The following is a 19,119-nucleotide window of genomic DNA, read 5'->3' as shown; positions in this document are numbered from 1 at the left end:
TCCCATGTACTGGGGTCACCAACTGTTTACTGATCTGGAGATCCATTGAATTAGACACAAGAGGTATACCAGGACTATGTAGTGTGCTATGGGGTGTCCTCTTCAGGTCTTTCTGTAAATGCAATTATTGTATTCACACTTAAAATACCTTTTTATTGCCTTTAATGAATGATTAAAATTTCAACCTGGTTGACCAATCCTCTTGTTCTCCCTCTTTTCCTGTTCAGTATGAACCACGAGGGCCCGGTCGGCCACTGTACCAGAGAAGAATCTCTTCCAGCTCTCCTCAACCGTACCCAGAGAGCGTGGTCCAGTGTAAGGACCCTCAGGACCACCCCACGCCCTCCTACAGATACCCCCCAGCAGACCTGTGGCCCGGCACCAGCGGCCCTGGCCCCAATCCGGGCCCTGCTCCTCTCCACAACATTCCGTGCAATGGAGCGAGCCACCTCGTCCCTCACAGGGACATATCAGGTGAGTCTAAAGGAGGAGGATGGCTGGTGCCATCAATTGTTATTAGTTAATCTGGGTTGTTCATATTTACCCTGATGTGAGCTTAGAGTGGCTCAGCAGTCTAAGATGCTGCTTCACTATCAGCAGCCAGAGCCTGAGAGAGCACAATTTGGCCCCCTCGTGAGCCCCATTGATCAGCATAGCTGTCTGTTGGCTAATGTTCATAGCTGGGGATCTGGTGCTTTCCTTTGAGCATGTTTGCTGCCAAATAATGTGTTAAAAAAATTCATAATAAAGCTTTTCATTATGTGGTTTGAACGTTTCATGGAAATAAAGGACCAACACATGGGCCAAAATTTGATATTTTCACCTCCTGGAATCTTACCAGTTTGGACCTAAACTATGTGTAAATGCTGCAGTGGAAGTTTTATTTATTTCTTTACACTTTTTAAACCCAATTCCTAACGTCGTATTCTGATCTTTTTCAAGTTTCAAAGGCGATGAACGCTGCGGAAGAGCACAGCCAGGCCGAATGTCTGCAGCCGCCGCCCCACCCCACTAGTCTCACGTCTCTCCAGCACCACGGACAGTTCCCACCCCTCATGCCCAGCAAGCAGACGCCCCCAGACCCCGGAGGAGGGGGCAACACCAGCCCAGGAGGCTCCCAGGCTCCTGCCCACTCCAAGCCCCCCACCATGTCCTACGCCAGCGCCCTCCGAGCCCCCCCGAAACCCCGGCCACTGCCCGAGCAGGTCAAAAAGAACAGCGACCCCATCTCTCTGTTAAAAGACCTTAGCATAGGGAGTTCAAATAGTAGCAATGGGTATTACTCGTATTTTAAATAAGTGAATATATATAAAATATATACACCTGTTAAAGTGAAAACGATGACAAAAAAAATAGAATAACAATCTTAAAAAAATTTCAACCAATAAAAAAAAAAGTCTTTTGATTTTGTCGGATAGTTAGACCTTTGCGTTTTATTATTTTTTACTTACTTTAGTTAGTCGGTTATTTTACAGTTTGACATCTGTGGTTTTACAAACGAAAATCAGCATATATATCAAGAAATACCAAAATGTTAAAGAAAAACACACAAAAAATTTATGAAAACAAAAAAGATTTTTAAAAACACAAGGAATTGGTTGACCACTTAGCTGCCCGTCGTTCTTTTCCTCTAATTATGTCTGCTCTATTTGCATCATCTACTATCCGAAGTAAACTCGTTGAAGTGATTATTTTCCCCCGAGCTGGCTTTTTTGCTTTTCTCTTTTTTCCTTTTTTTAAAATGTTGAATTCCTTAATCATTATCGGTGTGTTTTCTTGTGCCAGCAGCTGAGTGGTGAACCGACTCGGACAAAAAATATTATAAAAAGTTGTATAGCTGTAGACAAACTTTTCTCAAACTGTACATAAAAATAAAGGAATAAAAGAGATGAACGCTGCTTGTGTGTCTCATTTCCCACATTTCAGTAAAATGACTCCACTTATGTCCTTTGTCAGAATAGTAAGAATGAAATGAAAATGCTGGATATCGGCGTTATGGAGGTTTTTAGAAAGAGATTTAAGACATTCTCTACGTGCTGTGCAATAGTAGCATTTATACAGATGTTCTGGGTAAGAAAAGATTTTCCATGCATACAGATAGCAAAGGTCTCGTGTGCCTTTATATACAGAGTCTGTGCTGTATTCACACTACAAGCCTTACAAATAATTTAGATTTTTTTTCTCACTTTAGATTTGGCTGTTTGAGCTGTTTCTGTCAGTAATGTGACCAGCTCGGCCCTTGAAATGGCATGAATGCGTGCATTGATGCATTAACGCATGTGGCCTTGTTTTGCTGCACTTTTGGTGTTGTGTTGAATTCTGACTCAGTGCCTGAATCTGATATATTCTACTTAATAGGTATTCATATAAAATAACTGAAGGATTTGCCAGAATAATCTATTCTACAATTCTGTGTGATCCACATGCATTCAAAGAAAAGAAAAGTCAGAGAGAGAATTTAGCACAACACTAGTGCTGGCTGATTCCGACAGCTGTAAGTGCATACAGGCAAACAAGTGCAAAATTTAATCTGACTTTACATTTATGCCCCATGCTCACAAATTAAATGATATGAAAGTGACTGATTTTAAAAAGATCTTATTTGACATGTCCACACACGTGACATAGATCTAAAGAAATCAGAAAAGGGTGAATCAGTCCTTTCAGCCTGGTAAGGAGAATGTAGCCATACAGGGGCTTTGGATATTGGATATATTGAGTTTTGCAGTTTTCTGAGCTTGACAATTGTAGTCTCTCTCTCTCTCTCTCTCTGTCTTTCTCTCTTTCTTTCTTTCTTTCTTTCTTTCTCTTGAATCAAAAGTGAATCAAAGGTAAATAAAATGTATAGAAAACCTGCACTAAGGTAAATGTGTGGGTATCAACATTTAAACAAGCTCAAGTAAATGTAGAAACTTTTTTTTTTACAAAAAAAAAAAAATCAGAAACAATCTTTCTCACAAAGAAAAATGAACCAAATCTGTGAGTGGATATTTTAATTAAAATTAGAATTTCAGAAGCTCTGTTATAAATGCAGGAGCTCTGTTGACTGAAAGAGGGATACAGGAGCTCTTGATACCTTCATTGCTTTTCCACCAAAAGAACTCTGGCCTTTCAGTGAACCAGCCCAATTTTAGTGGAACCTTCAGAATGTCACATCATATGTCATCAACAGTGGTTGTTTCAGAGCAGTGATGAACATGGTTCAAGCTGATGAAACTAGTATTCTTTGGTTCCCACAGTGAGTGAATGTTCCTGTTTCCGGAGCCTGTTTTTGTTGGTGGAAACGCAGTGAATGGTTCATCATTAAATTAGGTTCACTAACCGTAATCGTACCAGTTCCACAATGGTGGAAAAGACCTAGTTTTAAGCTTACTTCTTTTAAAAGCGGTTCCTTAAGACCTGGATTAAGCCTGGTCACAGACCATTTTTTCTTTGCAAGATATAAAATTCCAATTCCAAATGCTGTGTAGTCCAAGTCTAGGCTTAATCTCTATCTGGGAAACTGCTCCTTAAAATTTAAGATACCGTAAATATTGTGTATGTGTTTAGATACTGTAATTTTTAAAATACAAATTTTCCAAAATATTTAACTACAGTTGTTCATTCAAATTATAGTCCAAATTATAGTCCAGCACTTGTTGTTTGTGCTACAGAAACTGGAGGTTGAGGTAACCCAACAATTATTCCCCACCCCACAATATACAGCTCTGGAAAAAAAAATAAGGACCACTTCTCCCAATTTTCTGAATCAGTTTCTTTGATTTTGCTGTTTATAGTTATATGTTTGAGTAAAATAAACATTGTTTTATTCTATAAACTAGGGACAACTTTTCTCTCAAATTCCAAATTTATAATATTGTCATTTAGAGCATTTATTTGCAGAAACTGAGAAATAGCTATAATAAACAAAAGATGCAGAGCTTTCAGACCTCAAATAATGCAAAGAAAACATTCATATTCATAAAGTTTTAAAGAGTTCAGATATCAATATTTGGTGGAATAACCCTGTTTTTAATCACAGTTTTTTTTTTTTTTTTTTTTTTTTTTTTTTTTTTACATCTTGGCATGTTCTCCTCCACCAGTCTTACACACTGCTTTTGGATAACTTTATGCCTTCACTCCTGGTGCAAACAAAAATCAACCAGTTCAGCTTGGTTTGATGGCTTGTGATCATCCATCTTCCTCTTGATTATATTCAAGAGGTTTTTAATTTGATAAAATCAAAACTCATCATTTTCTCTCAATTTTTTTTATAGCTGTTAATGGGTTTATATCCTAAAATTTAACAGTACATTGGAATAGTGGATAACGGAACTGTGCAATAATACCACAGTGTGATATTGGCTTTGGACTACCAGGTTTTGACCCCAGTACTCGAGTCTCTCTCATGTATTTATGCAGCTATTATAATGAACAGACAGTACGCAGTGTTAGCCTTGTGTTCCAGTTTTTTGCCAACACCCACTTCCTCCAAACTGTATTAACAGGTTTGGTAAATGTGGTTTCAGACACTGTCTGTATGAAGGACTGCTGTGCAGTGTGTTCTCAGACCAGTCCTCGGAGCCCACCACAGGTAAATCATGTTTTTACTGTGAAAGTAAATCTCAGGAGAGCAGCAGCCAGAAGCCTATTCATGGGTCTTGATGACTTGGTTGTAGGGTGTAGGAAAAGCTGGGGTAATGCTTTATAATACAGCCCATGTTTTAGAGGGTATGTACTGCGTACTTATAGAGGTGGAAAGTAATGAATTACATTTACTCACATTACCGTAATTGTGTAGATTTTATGAGTAATTTGTCATTTTTAAAGTACTTTTTAAAATAGGTAATTTTATTTTTACTCAAATACATTTTGACACAAGTAATTTACTTCGCTACATTGGAAAACTCCCCGTTACTGAGTAAAAAACAAAATGCTGGGGGAAAAAAATTGTCTGAACAGATACAGGACTACAATCAGGTCTTTAATCATAGGAATGTAAAGTGTTGTTCTATATGACGAGTTTGCTGTTTTTCGTGAGGAAATAATCAGGTTTCTTCATAAGAGAAAGGAGAGATACTCTTTTCTCCAGTGTTGACCCCTCAGATATTGAGTCTGGCTTGCTAGAAAACACCAGACAAAATTCAGTTCTGGTTGAGTGAGTTTCTTCACTTTAAGTGAAGAAACTGTAATGTTTTCTTCGCACAGATCAGGCATAACATTAAAACCACCTGTTTAATATTGTGTAATCCCCTCACGCTTCTGTAATGACTTTTAGGTTGCCGTGCCACGGCATCCACATGACCTCTGATGGTGTTTTTGGTAGAAACCAACCACTGTAGACCAGGAACACCGAACAAGACCTGCCTGATGTTTTGTAGATGGTTTTTAACTAGTCGTAGTCGTAGCCATCATATACTTAACATAAAAAAATGATGTAAAGTTGCATCCAGAAGGAATTGACCAGCGGGAACGGAACCTAGTAGGTAGTCTTGAACTTTTAGAGTTCAAATATTAAGGCTGATATAACTGTGTGAATACATATCTTCAAGACGAATCTCTGACCTCAGGTAGGATGTATTTCTTGTGCTTATAGAACAAACTAAATTTACAACAGATTTTGCTACATGTTGCGAACTTAACACACAATCTAAACTTACAAATCTTATCTAAAAATCTCAAAACTTTAAAGGAATTATTAGAGAAAGAAAACATACAGGGGTTGGACAATGAAAGTGAAACACCTGCCATTTTAGTGTGGGAGGTTTTATGGCTAAATTGGAGCAGCCTGGTGGCCAATCTTCATTAATTGCACATTGCACCAGTAAGAGCAGAGTGTGAAGGTTCAATTAGCAGAGTAAGAGCACAGTTTTGCTCAAAATATTGCAATGCACAACATTATGGGTGACATACCAGAGTTCAAAAGAGGACAAATTGTTGGTGCACGTCTTGCTGGCGCATCTGTGACCAAGACAGCAAGTCTTTGTGATGTATCAAGAGCCACGGTATCCAGGGTAATGTCAGCATACCACCAAGAAGAACCAACCACATCCAACAGGATTAACTGTGGACGCTGTAAGAGGAAGCTGTCTGAAAGGGATGTTCGGGTGATAACCCGGATTGTATTCAAAAAACATAAAACCACGGCTGATCAAATCACGGCAGAATTCAATGTGCACCTCAACTGTCCTGTTTCCACCAGAACTGTCTGTCGCCACAATAAATTATTGTGGTCTAAAACCAGGTGTTTCAGTTTCATGGTCTAACCCCTGTACTTAGACCTACTTAAAGTATCAAACCTGAAAAGAACATTCCACCCAGTTTGCAGTATTGTAGGAATGCTTAGGATCTTAAAGTTATCTATAAGTACACCAAGTTGCCAGTTTATTAAATGTACACCTGCTTTGTTTTTCCCCACACTGGCCATTTTAACAGAAACACCTACCCACAAGTGGACTTTGTAGGTTTATATAGGTACCCAACACTTTTATTTTCAGATTAACCACTAGGGGTGCACTAAATAATTAGCAATCAAATTATTCAGCCTTGGCAAAAATAAGCACTTTGAGTGCTGAATAAGTGCCCACACAATAATAATTTATACAGAACAATGAGATTTTGATGACACCCCATGTTGTTTTTTCACTCTTTTCACTCTTCAATAAAAGTTATATGTAACAGTTAACAAAAATACACTTTGTCTACATAAGTGGTGTGACTAAAATCTGTTTGTTTTTGGCAAAAAAAACAACAACCATACATCACAAAACAGGTACCATCAGAGGAAGGCTGACCAAAGTTAATTTCTAGTGAAAATTCTGTGTAGTCCAAAACTAGGTTTAATCCCTTAATCACATTAGAGGACAGCTCATCTTTTCCCATCCACAGTGTGTTAGTCATACCCTAGACCTTAATCAGCGGCCATGACAGTTTCTGACTGCTCCAGGTCTATTATTAACCCAGCAGCAACGTTTTACAATTTATAAAACCCTGAAAAACTGCTCTACCTGATACACTCACACCACCACAAACACAAACTAAACCCCTGCCATGATGATATCGTACCGTGAGTTCAGAGATTAGGATTTGATATAGAGATTAAGATTTAGGCTTAAGAACTTTTTTCAATCACCTTAAAACTAGCAACGAACAGAACACCACAGAACAGAACAGTTCCAGGCAGACTTCTTAGTTGTTGGTTTTAGGTGGTTTATCTGGTGTTGCTACATGGTTTGTATGGTATTCCAGGTGGTTTATTTTGTTTTGCTACGTGGTTTGTATGGTATTCCAGTTGGTTTCTGTCTGTTGTGTTGCTACATGGTTTGTATGGTATTCCAGGTGGTTTCTATTTGTGGTGGTGTTACATGGTTTGTATGGTATTCCATGTGATTTATTTGTTTTGCTATGTGGTTTGTATGGTATTCCAGATGGTTTATCTGGTGTTGCTACATGGTGTTGCTTTGTATGTTATTCCAGTTGGTTTATCTGATGTTGCTAGGGGGTTTGTATGCTATTCGAGGTGGTTTATGTCCATGGTGATGCTACATGGTTTGTATGGTATTCCAGGTGGTTTATTTTGTTTTGCTATGTGGTTTGTATGGTATTCCAGTTGGTTTATCTGGTGTTGCTACATGGTGTTGCTAGGGGGTGTTGTTACGGGGTTTATCTGGTGTTGCTACATGGTGTTGCTAGGGGGTGTTGTTAGGGGGTTTGTATGCTATTTGAGGTGGTTTATCTGGTGTTGCTACATGGTTTGTATGGTATTCCAGGTGGTTTCTGTCTGTTGTGTTGCTACATGGTTTGTGTGCTATTCCAGGTGGTTTATGGCCATGGTGTTGCTACATGGTTTGTATGGTATTCCAGGTGATTTATTTGTTTTGCTATGTGGTTTGTATGGTATTCCAGATGGTTTATCTGGTGTTGCTACGTGGTTTTGCTACGTGGTTTTGCTTTGTATGTTATTCCAGGTGGTTTATCTGGTGTTGCTACATGGTTTGTATGGTATTCCAGGTGGTTTATCTGGTGTTGCTACATGGTTTGTATGGTATTCCAGGTGGTTTATCTGGTGTTGCTACATGGTTTGTATGGTATTCCAGGTGGTTTCTGTCTGCTGTGTTGCTACATAATTTAAGTGCTATTCTAGTTGGTTTATCTGATGTTGCTAGGTGGTTTGTATACTATTCCAGGTGGTTTCTTTCTGTTGTGTTGCTACATGGTTTAAGTGTTATTCCAGTTGGTTTGCTAAGTGGTTTGTTTACTATTCCAGGTGGTCGATCTGGTGTTGCTACATGGTTTGTATGGTATTCCAGGTGGTTTCTGTCTGTTGTGTTGCTACATGGTTTGTGTGCTATTCCAGGTGGTTTTGTCCATGGTGTTGCTACGTGGTTTGTATGGTATTCCAGGTGGTTTCTATCTGTTGTGTTGCTACATGGTTTGTATGGTATTCCAGGTTGTTTCTATCTGTGGTGTTGCTACATGATTTGTATGGTGTTCCAGGTGGTTTATGTCTATGGTGTTGCTACATGGTTTGTATGGTATTTTAGGTGGTTTATCTGGTGTTGCTATGTGGTTTGTATGGCATTCCAGGTGGTTAATATGGTGTTTCATGTCAGATACTAAATGTTTGCTCTGTGCTTGCGGGATGGGTGCTTTAGTTTTGGAAAGTGATTGCAATGGTGATTGCAGGAGGTTGCCATGTTGTTGTTTAGTGGATGCTAGGCCAGGTGATTATAAAAAGTGGTTGATTGGGTGTTACTATTGTATTTGAATCATTGTGACAAAATTTGGAGTTGGAATTTTGTCTCTATTTCAAAAAGTACAGGAAGAGATACAGAGTGAAACTCTGACAGAAAAGTAGATAATGCAACTTTAATAAATAAGGACCCCAAGCCTTTATGAAGTAAATAAATAAAACTTGTTTGTTTCCAGCATTGCCTGGGTTGCTTTATGGGTATTGAAATACATTTATTATTGTTGTCTTGGAAACTGACCCTGCTGAATAAAAATCCTCTCTGTTTTCCATCCTTGACTCAATCATTTTTTGTTTTATACATGAGCCAAGCACTTCCACAAATGGTAAATTCCCTAAAAATGTGGATTTTACCCCAGAGCATCCATGGTGAAGAACTAAAATTACAGAGAATCTGCTTCAAATCCTCACACAGTTATTCATTAGCTTGAAGCAAGTTTCAGAGTAAGTACATCCTTAAAACGTACATCCCTTGAAATCATGATTTATGTATATAAGCGATCTAACGATGACTAGGTGTAGCTTTGCGGTATGAAGGCAGAGTGTAACTGTTGCATCATTTAAGGTGGAACTCAATTTGAATAAGAAGCAAATTTAGTTTAATTTAAAAGTAGTTTTTAGGCCTGTATTGCCAGAGGTTTAGTGATTAGTGAGCCTGTCTGGGAGAGTGAAAGAAGAAGATGGGCAGATGAGTTGTCAGAGTGATAATTTGAAGGAGTTGGATGTGGCCTGACTCTTGCTTGTGGACTCTGTAATCTAGACCCTTAGCAAAATTTAGTGGAGTGTTTTGATGTACTGAAAGCAAAGATTAGGACAGGTAACAAGATCGTTCTTCCATTTATATACTGTTTGATACTGAAACTACAGAGTCAGGTACTAGAGACCCAAGAACCCATTTACACTTGTACCCTAGAGACCCAAGACTTAATTTACACTTGTACCCTAGAGGCCCAAAACTTCATTTACACTTGTACCCTAGAGGCCCAAGACTCCATTCAGACTTGTACCCTAGAGACCCAAGACTTCATTTACACTTGTACCCTAGAGGCCCAAGACTTCATTTACACTTGTACCCTAGAGGCCCAAGACTTCATTTACACTTGTACCCTAGAGGCCCAAGACTCCATTCAGACTTGTACCCTAGAGACCCAAGACTTTATTTACACTTGTACCCTAGAGACCCAAGACTTCATTTACACTTGTACCCTAGAGGCCCAAGACTTCATTTACACTTGTACCCTAGAGACCCAAGACTTCATTTACACTTGTACCCTAGAGGCCCAAGACTTCATTTACACTTGTACCCTAGAGGCCCAAGACTTCATTTACACTTGTACCCTAGAGACCCAAGACTCCATTCAGACTTGTACCCTAGAGACCCAAGACTTCATTTACACTTGTACCCTAGAGACCCAAGACTCCATTCAGACTTGTATCCTTGAGACCCAAGACTTTATTTACACTTGTACCCTAGAGACCCAAGACTCCATTTACACTTGTACCCTAGAGACCCAAGACTCCATTCAGACTTGTACCTTAGAGACTCAGGGTCCAACTCACCAGACTCTTCACTCAGATTTGCATTCCATAGTCTTGAGACACCATTCAAACGTATACCTCAGAGACTTAAGACTTGTAGCCCAAAGACTTTACTTAGGCTTGTACCCAAAAGGCACGTGACTACACTGAGACATGTATCCCAAAGACTGAAGACTTTACTTAGGCTTGTACCCAAAAGACACGTGACTACACTGAGACATCCCAAAGACTCAAGACCCCTTTCAGACTTGTACCCCAGAGACTAAAGACTCCATTTACTTGAAAATCCACTCATACTTGTACCCCAGAGAACCGTGAATCCATTCCTTCAATACTTACATTCCAAAGACACTTAAGACTTGATGTAACTTAAGAATCTACTCAAACTTGTACTCCATAGACTCTAGACTCCACTTGTTTAAAACTTTGCTCAGACTGGTGCCCCCCCCCCCAAAAAAAAACAAGACTCCATTCCCTCAAAACTCTTCTCAGACGTGTATGCCAGAGACCCGAGACTCCACTTAGACTTGTTCCCCAGACTATCAATTAAGACTTCACTCATACTTGTACCCCAGACTCTTAAGACTTGACTTACTTAAGACTCCACTAAGAGATTCTAGATCCCATTCCATCAAGACTCAGTCCATCTAGCCCAGAGTCTTAGGACTCCAATAAAGACTTGTACTGTACTCTACAGACACAATACTACACTTAGACATGTACCCCAGACACTCAAGATTGACTCAACTTAAGACTCCACTGAAGACTTTTACCCCACAGACTCAAGCCTCCATTCCCTGAAAAGTTCACTCAGACTTGTACACCATAGACGACAGTCTCTAATTATTTGAGACTCAACTTAGACTTGTACCCTAAAGAACCATGACTTCATTCCCTCAAAACTCCACCTAGACTTCGAGGCACCACTCAGACTTGTACTTCAGACACTCAAGACTTGATTTAACTTAAGACTCCACCCAGACTTTGTACCCCAGAGATTCTAGATCCCATTCCATCAAGACTTAGTCCATCTAGCTCAGAGTCTTAGGACTCCACTCACTTGTGACTCTAATGACGACTTGTACTGTACTCTACAGACTCAAGACTCCACTCAGACTTGTACCCCAGACACTGAAGTGTCCATTCCCTCAAAACTCCACTTAGACTTTGAGGCACCACTTAGACTTGTACCATAGACACTAAATAATTGAATCAATTAAAACTCTACACAGACTTGCACCCCAAAAACTGTATTCCCTTGAGACTTTACTCAGACTTGTAACCCCAAGACTCATCAAGACTTGACCCAGACTTGTATGAAACAAACCTGTCAGAACTTTCTTCACCAGCCACAAAGTAACTGATCAGTGGTGGCCCTTTATAGGTCCCATTGCATTGAGATACAGTAGGTAATTATAAACCTACAAACCGCACCTTTATGTTGGGTATTCTGACAAAGTGGCCAGTGAGTTTGGGTACAAAACGGGTGTAACTTTAAACTGTCAACTCAGTGCTTAATGTAGATTAGACATAACCTCCATGCAATTGCTTTTATCGAGCAGAATAACAGAATACAAAATCAATATTATAAACACCTGTGAGCTGTTATAAACCCCTTATGTCTAAGTGACGATTTTCAGACATATGTCACCCTGTCACCAGCATTTCTTTTGAACATACGGAATCCCACTGTCAGCTGTGTAGTACGTTCTTACTGGGCGCTCTGCTAGTCCATGGGCTCGGGTTCAGCATCCATGCATGTCTCCCACGGGTTCCTCGGCATGTGAGGCATGGAGATGATGAGCAGGCTGATGCCGCTGAGGAAGAGGAGGATGAAGGCAGCGCAGGCACAGGTGAAGGACCACGAGTAGTAGTACTCGATCCAGATGGTTTCGTCGCTGTCGATCATGCGTTTGACGGACTGCCTCATGACTTCCACAGAAATGACTATGCAGAGACCTAAAGGGTGAGGGACAGAAGCCAGAGGCTCAGGAAAGGCTGTGGTTTCTTAGGTTTCCAGATTATTGACCAATATGTATTATGTTACATACATAGCATTTCAGTATTGACCTCTTTAAAGTCCCATCAGTTCTTTTGACCACTTGGTCCAGTTTGACCTCTGAATCGATAGATACTAGATATACCTGCTACCTACTAGATTCTGGAGCTTAGCTGTGAGGATTTGATTGAATCAACCTACTATCTCATCCCAAACTCCCTAATTTCTGAACTCCAATTCCAGGGAACAATTGTACTGCTTCCCAGCTCAGTTTTATATCCCTCTAGCCAACGACTGGCATTAGAATCCTATTGTATTGTCAGTACTCCACACTGTTAAGGGGTTCTTCAATTTAAAACTGTGGAGGATCACCTTTGAGGTGCTTTGAGGAACCTTTAAGAAAAAGGTTTTTAGATGAAAATGTAGCATTTAGCTTAAGATGAACCTTCTTGAAGGTTCCTCAAAGCATGTTAAGGGGTTCCTCCACATTTACATATTGAAAAAACTCCTTTAGGAAGTGTATCTGAAACCTTGTCTACAAGTATCCTGATATTTTAACATTTTTTCTTCCTGTCCACACAAATGCATCTTATAACTCGTCTTTCATTACGTGGATGGATGGATGGATGGATGGATAGATGGATAGATAGATGGATAGATGGATGGATGGATGGATAGATAGATAGATAGATAGATAGATAGATACATACATACATACATACATACATACATACATACATACATACATACATACATACATACATACATACATACATAGATACATACATACATACATAGATACATACATACATACATACATACATACATACATACTTCATTTATCCCGAAGGAAATTCAGGACTTTAATCTAAATTTTGAAGTTCCAGGTAGGAAATTTCAGCTGTCATGCTTCCACAAGTCAAATTTCCTGCTAGGAAGAGCCTCAAATCCAAGATGGAAGCCCCACATACGTATCAGAAGTAAATCAAACGTATTTCAGTACCGGTCAAAAGTTTGGACAAACCTTTTCATGGAGTGTTTTAACTTTTCCCTACATTGTAAATTAATACTGATACTACCAGATTATGAAGGAAGACATTATAAATCATTTAGTAACTTAAAAAAATGTTAAACAAACCAAAATACTCCAAAATATGGAAAGCATTTAGGTGCTCTTATCTGGGGTTCTGTTAGCTTGTGCTCAGTTTCTACAGAGGAAACTCTTGGTCTTCCTTTCCTGTGGCAGTCCTGATGAGAGCCAGTTTCATCATCACCAACGTTTTTGATGGTCTTTGCGACTGGCCTTGAGGATACATTTAAAGTTCTTGAAAAGTGTGTGTGTGTGTTTGTATGTATTAAACCAGTCATAAAAACATAAAACAGATTTTTCAGGACCCCATTTTTTAAGAGTTTTAGTGTAAACAGTGTTTTGAGAGACACTGACATCACAATGTTAACTTGTGCCTTCCTGTTCTTTGTTATAGACTGGATTTAGCGTTTCATTACATTGTGATTGAACGGCCTGCGCTTACATTTCAGGAACATGGTTTCTCTGCCTGATCAGGAGTGTGTGGGTGATTCAGAGATGACTGCGTTTCCACGGCAACATAAAAAAAAACCCTTTGGTGGTTTTTATTTCCAATTTTAAGCTTTTTTTTCCCCTGATACAGATCAGGTTTTGAGTCAGTGTGTAAGATGGAGTTATGGAGACCTGACCTATTACACATGGTATGCTCAGACCAATGTTTTAGAGTCGTCGTTTCTTTCTCATGTAAACTGGGACTATATGTTCTATATGATTGGTTTACATGGCTGTATACAGTACTGCACCAACTAGCATTATTCAATTTTTTAACTGATGTAAATCCCTGTTGTATTGTTGAGTAAAATCAAAGACCCTGTTCACACCTGGTCACCTCATTTGTCTTGATTATCTGGATTATATCTGGATTAGATCAAGCCACATAAACATTAGGGTGGAAACACACCCTAGACACATTTAAACCAGATACAAATCTGATTACTCAAACAAACCACAGGACACAGGAAGAGTGTCTGAGATGCAACTGAGCCAGATATAGGTATAGGGGTGTAAACACATCTGCATCTCCATAATACATTCCTAGCACAACCAAAACTTAACCTTTTGAGACCCTCTGTCATGATATGGGGACATACAATTTCTGCTTCATCATCATGATGCTTTTTGATATCTTTTAAAACGTGGACCTTTTGGCCACATACAGATACACTGCTCGTATCATCTAGTAGTTACATGACAACATTGCACTTAATTCATTCAAAACAAGATAGCAGGAATCCCAGTCAACAGTTTCTACAGCCAGGTCTGACAGAAATATGGGCCATGTAAAAAATATCATCCAATTGTATGTATAAAACTAGTTTATTTACTTATTGTAGAAAGCTAAAATGTTGTTTTTGGACTAATTGGGTCATTCTGATCCTTAAATGACGAGGATCATTTTTACAGTAAATGTTAAAATACTATCCCCATATGAGGACTTTTTTTTTTTTGTAAAAATGACTTCCTGTACAAAGACAAAGTTTATTTTTTATACTTGTTAGATTCTACTAATTCCAAATAGCTTGGACAAAAATTAAAAATACACCAAGCAAAAGTCTAGGTCTCAGGAAGTTAGATAATAATGGCAAGGCAATGAGGAAATTAGCATATCCCATCTCTCAAAACAGTCCGATTTTGATCTAAGACTAAATGGGGATGCATTTGTCTACCAAGTGCAAGTGTATGTGGTTTAAATAGGATACAGAAATATTATACAAATGCTTCTCACATGATGTTATGAGGTGTTAACAGGGTCAAAAATGGTCTTAACACAAAACTTGGCATAAGGTGCTCACAGACTGAATGCACAGCACCATGCTTCACAATGAAGTAACAAGTGCTTTATAACAGATTAAAGGTTTATAAATGTTTATATTGAAAGCGTTGAGGTCAAGCAAGCTGACAACATTTTAATGGAGACAAAATTATAATCCAGTATTTTCTAATCTCATCCCATTCATCACCTACACAGTTAAGTTATGTGATGTTGTACAGAGCTTAGCCAGAACAACCCTAGTAAAAAGTCTCTTTTTAACACAGGAATTTTTTATTTAACACTGGCATTTTTGCTGTGTATCTTCCTCAGCTAACACGTTTTGACTTTTATTCACTGCTGTCTTTAATGTTCCCTGTTGAAGCATTTTATTGATTTCATTTAAGATGAACTTCCTCCCTTGAAAGGAGTCTAAATCGTAAGCGCTTTGCTTACTGTACCTGCGAAGGCGAAGAACATGCCAGCCGGTCTCAGTAAGTAGTCCCTGCCCTTCCCAAAGGCTCCCAGGAGACACATGCTGCCCAAGGTCATGAAGGCCAGGCTGAAGATGGCTATAGCTGCTGCTGAGATGTTGTATTCTGGAAAAAAAGGAAGATCAGGGCAGTCAGATCTGATGTAGCATGATATCTTAGTTTAGTCCATCATACACTGAAAAAGAAAAAGATATATTGGACCAACCAAAAAAAAATACTATTATTAATTTGTTACACCTAAATATATTAGATTTTTTCCACTTATTTTTATGATTTAGTTAGAATCTAACATTTTGATTTAAAATAAATTAATATATTATTTGACCCAAGTTAAAAAAAGTCAAAAAGTACTTTAAAACAAAGCAAAAATATGATTTAAAATAAATAACCTTTTTTACACCTTTTATTTTAAAATCTGGAATAAACATTTACTTTCTATTACAGCCATAGTTTTACATTTGAATAAACTAATTTATTAATTTTAACTCTATTAGTTAATTCAATAAACTTTACATACTTTTTTTTCCAGCCAAAATGCATTCATTATTTAAATATATTTTCTATGGGCACAAGTATAAAACCTACTAAATTATGTTAGAATTACTCAAAACATATTTTTAATTTATTATTAAGTGACAGTTAGAGCTGGACAAATCAAATCAAGCTCTCATTAAATAATTGACCACCAAAAGGCAGAATATAAATCTTCCCTCAGTAGATAAGAGAAGATACCCTCAGGGGAGCAACTTCACATTGATGGTGAGGGAGGACACGCCCTTTACATGTAATAGTGGAGACGGGAACTAATGGGAAGAGTGTGAGACTGAAAAACTGACAGAAAAACTTCAGGAGGAGTGATCTGATGTGATGATGTCATTACCTCTGAAATGAAGTGAAAAATAGTATTTGAGTTATATATTTTAAGTTGTTTTAATAGGGAATGGATTTGCTTTCAGGCAAATTGGAAAAAACAGGTTTGAACCAGAAATCGTCATTTTTTTTCAGTAGATCAACATAAAAATGCACTATAAATCAATGACATGGTCGTTTCACTTTTTTCAGTGTAGCTTTTAAAAGTGACAAATGCCATTGGAATGCGATTCTAGTTTTCCAGTCCCGTGACTTTTGCCATGTCCCATGCACACTAAAGAATGATGCTCTGAGCTATGGGACATGCATGGAAGGCCTCCTGCACTAAATGTGGATGTGATTCCTTCCAGAGCTGCTTGTCTTTTCAGATGGTCAATTCTTGGTCTTCCTTTCCTGGGGCAGCCCTGATGAGGGCCAGTTTCATCATTTTTTCAACATTTATGATAGTCTTTGCTACTGCATTTGAGAATACTTATTTTTGCTTTACTTAGTACTTAGATAAGTTCTTGCCATAGTATAGATTAGAACATTACTCAAATAGGTCTATTCACTGTATACCTGTAATTCTACAGTACTTCCTCACAACTTCACAATTGATGCTCTCAAACACATTAAGAGGACAATAAATTTAAGTAATTGACTCTTGACGAGTTCAGCACAGCTGTTAACTGAAAGCCTGAATTCCAGGTGACTCTACCTCACAAAGCTGACTGAGAAAATCCAGCAGCCATGATGTTGCAAAACTGTCTCTATCTAAGCAAGATTAAAAAAAAAATAAAACATATTCTGCTTTGTTTAACACTTTGTATTTATGTTTGTATTTATTAAATAATAACTTATGATTTTCTTTTTAGTTTGGATAACGTTAGTATACATGTACAATGCTAAACATTTTAAAATATTTTCAAAGAACTTTGACTGGTACTGTATGTATGAAAAGTTTATAGAGTATTATAGAGTGTGAAGCAGTGGCTATTATTGTAGAGCTCTGAGAACTGCACGTCTTAATAAAAGACCTTCAACGGTTCTTACAGCTTTAATTTGCAAGCTTTCAGCTATAATTCATTTCCGCGTATTTTGCTGTACGGCCCGAGCTTCATTACATGGGAATGACTTCAATTACCACACTAATTCACATTAGAGCACTAATCAGTCTGACCTCCAGACTGCTGTTGTATTTAATGTGTCATTAATTAGTAATAGGCTACAGACATACAGTATTGATTGTTGGAGCAGCTATTGACACTTCGAGAAGATCGGAGAGAAGGAATGTGAAGGGGCTGACAATAAGCCTTGTCTTGTCTGGGCTCTGGTGTGTTGTCAGATTGAGATAAGTGGAGTCTTTTTCCTCTTTAACTCTATAGCAGCTCTGGAGCGTGGAGCGTGAAATAGGCAGATCCTCTCTGCTTGAGTAGCTCTGTTTGAGTGCCGTGCGCTGGAGACTTTCCTTAGCCTTTCCTTCGGATCGCGGTTCTGCCTCCCAGACGACCTGCCGGATAACGCCCAGTTTAAATACAGGTTAAAAGGGTACGCCGCGGCTGGAAGGAGGGGAAAGGGTCAGTTCCAGAAATAGCCACCAATTAGGGAAAAATGAGGATTAGTAAAAAAAGTGGAAATCCTGAACTGAGGGTCGTGGGGGTCGAAGCTTAGAGGAAATTGCTTTACACTGTTCCTTCAAATTTGATCAGATTTAATGTCATGAACTTTACGAACATTTGCAGTACTTTACTGTGAAGGGCTTGGAATTTTGAACATGGATAACATGTCCATGTGGACTCTGTATGGGATCCAGAAGGATTTATTTAGTAAAGATCTCAATGGCAATGGTAGTTTAGCAGTTGGGGCAGATGACATTTCTCTCTAAACCATCACTGATTGGTGGAAACTTCACACTAGACCTCAAGCAGTTTGGACTGTGTGTCTCTCCACTCTTCCTCCAGACTCTGCTCCCTTGATTTACAAATGAAATGTAAAATATACTGATGATCAGTGATGGTTGGTTTGGAGAGACATGTCATCTGCTGCTGTTGATCCACTGTGTTTTATATCAAGTCTAAAGTCAGTGCAGTTTTGTTTTCCCACAAAATCTTACAGCACTTCATGTTTCCCTCTGCTGACAACTTTTGTAGAGATGTGGATTTCATTTTCCAGCAGGACTTGGCACACTGCCCACACTGCCAAAAGCACCAATTGGTCTTATATATAATATAGAAATTTCCTGAGACACTGATTTTTGGGTTTTCATTAGCTGTAAGCCATAATCATTAATAATAAAATAATTAAATGTTTTAAATAGATCACTCTGTGTTTAATACATCTATATAATAGATGAGTTTCACATTTTGAACTGAATTACTGAAATAAAATAACTTTTCAATGATATTAATTTTTTTTTTGAGATGCACTAGTAATATCAATGTGAATAAATATATGGATTGAACTAGAATTAAATGACGTCCCTTTTGACATCATTTGAAAACTAGCAGTAGTTGCTTACATATTTGCTAAAAATGGTCTAAATTCACTGTTAATAATTTTGTGTTACACTGACTTCCATTAAAAGCTAAAAAGGCTTTTTCCTTCTGCTGTACACATGCCATCTTGGAGATGCAAGATTTTTTTGTGTTACCTTAACAATGAAAAAAATTGACA

General features: G+C 38.4%; 3 protein-coding genes and 1 long non-coding RNA gene across 4 annotated transcripts in view; 3 read left to right on the top strand and 1 right to left on the bottom strand.

Moving 5' to 3' along the window:
• Window positions 1-1,889, top strand: part of helz (helicase with zinc finger) — a 77,590-nt gene extending 75,701 nt beyond the window's left edge. The window contains exons 30-31 of the mRNA XM_022673172.2: window positions 228-474; window positions 943-1,889. Coding sequence (XP_022528893.2) covers window positions 228-474; window positions 943-1,298 — 603 coding nt within the window. The 3' untranslated portion in view covers window positions 1,299-1,889. The remainder of the gene's footprint in view (window positions 1-227; window positions 475-942) is intronic.
• A 3,040-nt stretch (window positions 1,890-4,929) lies between these two features.
• On the top strand, window positions 4,930-6,617 carry LOC125784381 (uncharacterized). The gene is made up of 2 exons (XR_007427154.1): window positions 4,930-5,743; window positions 5,844-6,617. It is a non-coding gene; the product is annotated as an uncharacterized LOC125784381 (long non-coding RNA).
• A 2,619-nt stretch (window positions 6,618-9,236) lies between these two features.
• On the top strand, window positions 9,237-10,690 carry LOC125784402 (uncharacterized). Its single transcript, XM_049467873.1, has 3 exons — window positions 9,237-9,257; window positions 9,497-10,422; window positions 10,485-10,690. The coding sequence occupies exons 1-2, from the start codon at window positions 9,237-9,239 to the stop codon at window positions 10,406-10,408; spliced, it is 933 nt and encodes a 310-aa protein (XP_049323830.1). The 3' UTR covers window positions 10,409-10,422; window positions 10,485-10,690.
• A 799-nt stretch (window positions 10,691-11,489) lies between these two features.
• The window catches only part of cacng1b (calcium channel, voltage-dependent, gamma subunit 1b), a 30,096-nt gene continuing 22,466 nt past the window's right edge, over window positions 11,490-19,119 (bottom strand). Inside the window, exons 3-4 of the mRNA XM_022673177.2 lie at window positions 15,565-15,702; window positions 11,490-12,226 (exon numbers count right to left, since the gene is read on the bottom strand). Coding sequence (XP_022528898.2) covers window positions 11,994-12,226; window positions 15,565-15,702 — 371 coding nt within the window. The 3' untranslated portion in view covers window positions 11,490-11,993. The remainder of the gene's footprint in view (window positions 12,227-15,564; window positions 15,703-19,119) is intronic.

The sequence above is a fragment of the Astyanax mexicanus genome, chromosome 19 (genome assembly GCF_023375975.1).
Source record: "Astyanax mexicanus isolate ESR-SI-001 chromosome 19, AstMex3_surface, whole genome shotgun sequence".
NCBI classification, from domain to species: domain Eukaryota; kingdom Metazoa; phylum Chordata; class Actinopteri; order Characiformes; family Acestrorhamphidae; genus Astyanax; species Astyanax mexicanus.
This window is presented reverse-complemented; position numbering and strand designations above follow the sequence as displayed.

Excerpts from the sequence above, each read along its gene's own strand:
- LOC125784402 (XM_049467873.1), top strand. The coding sequence starts at position 9,237 with ATGACTAGGTGTAGCTTTGCG. Across the intron at positions 9,258-9,496 it reads TGACTAGGTGTAGCTTTGCG|CAAAATTTAGTGGAGTGTTT; the intron begins GTATGAAGGCAG and ends CTAGACCCTTAG.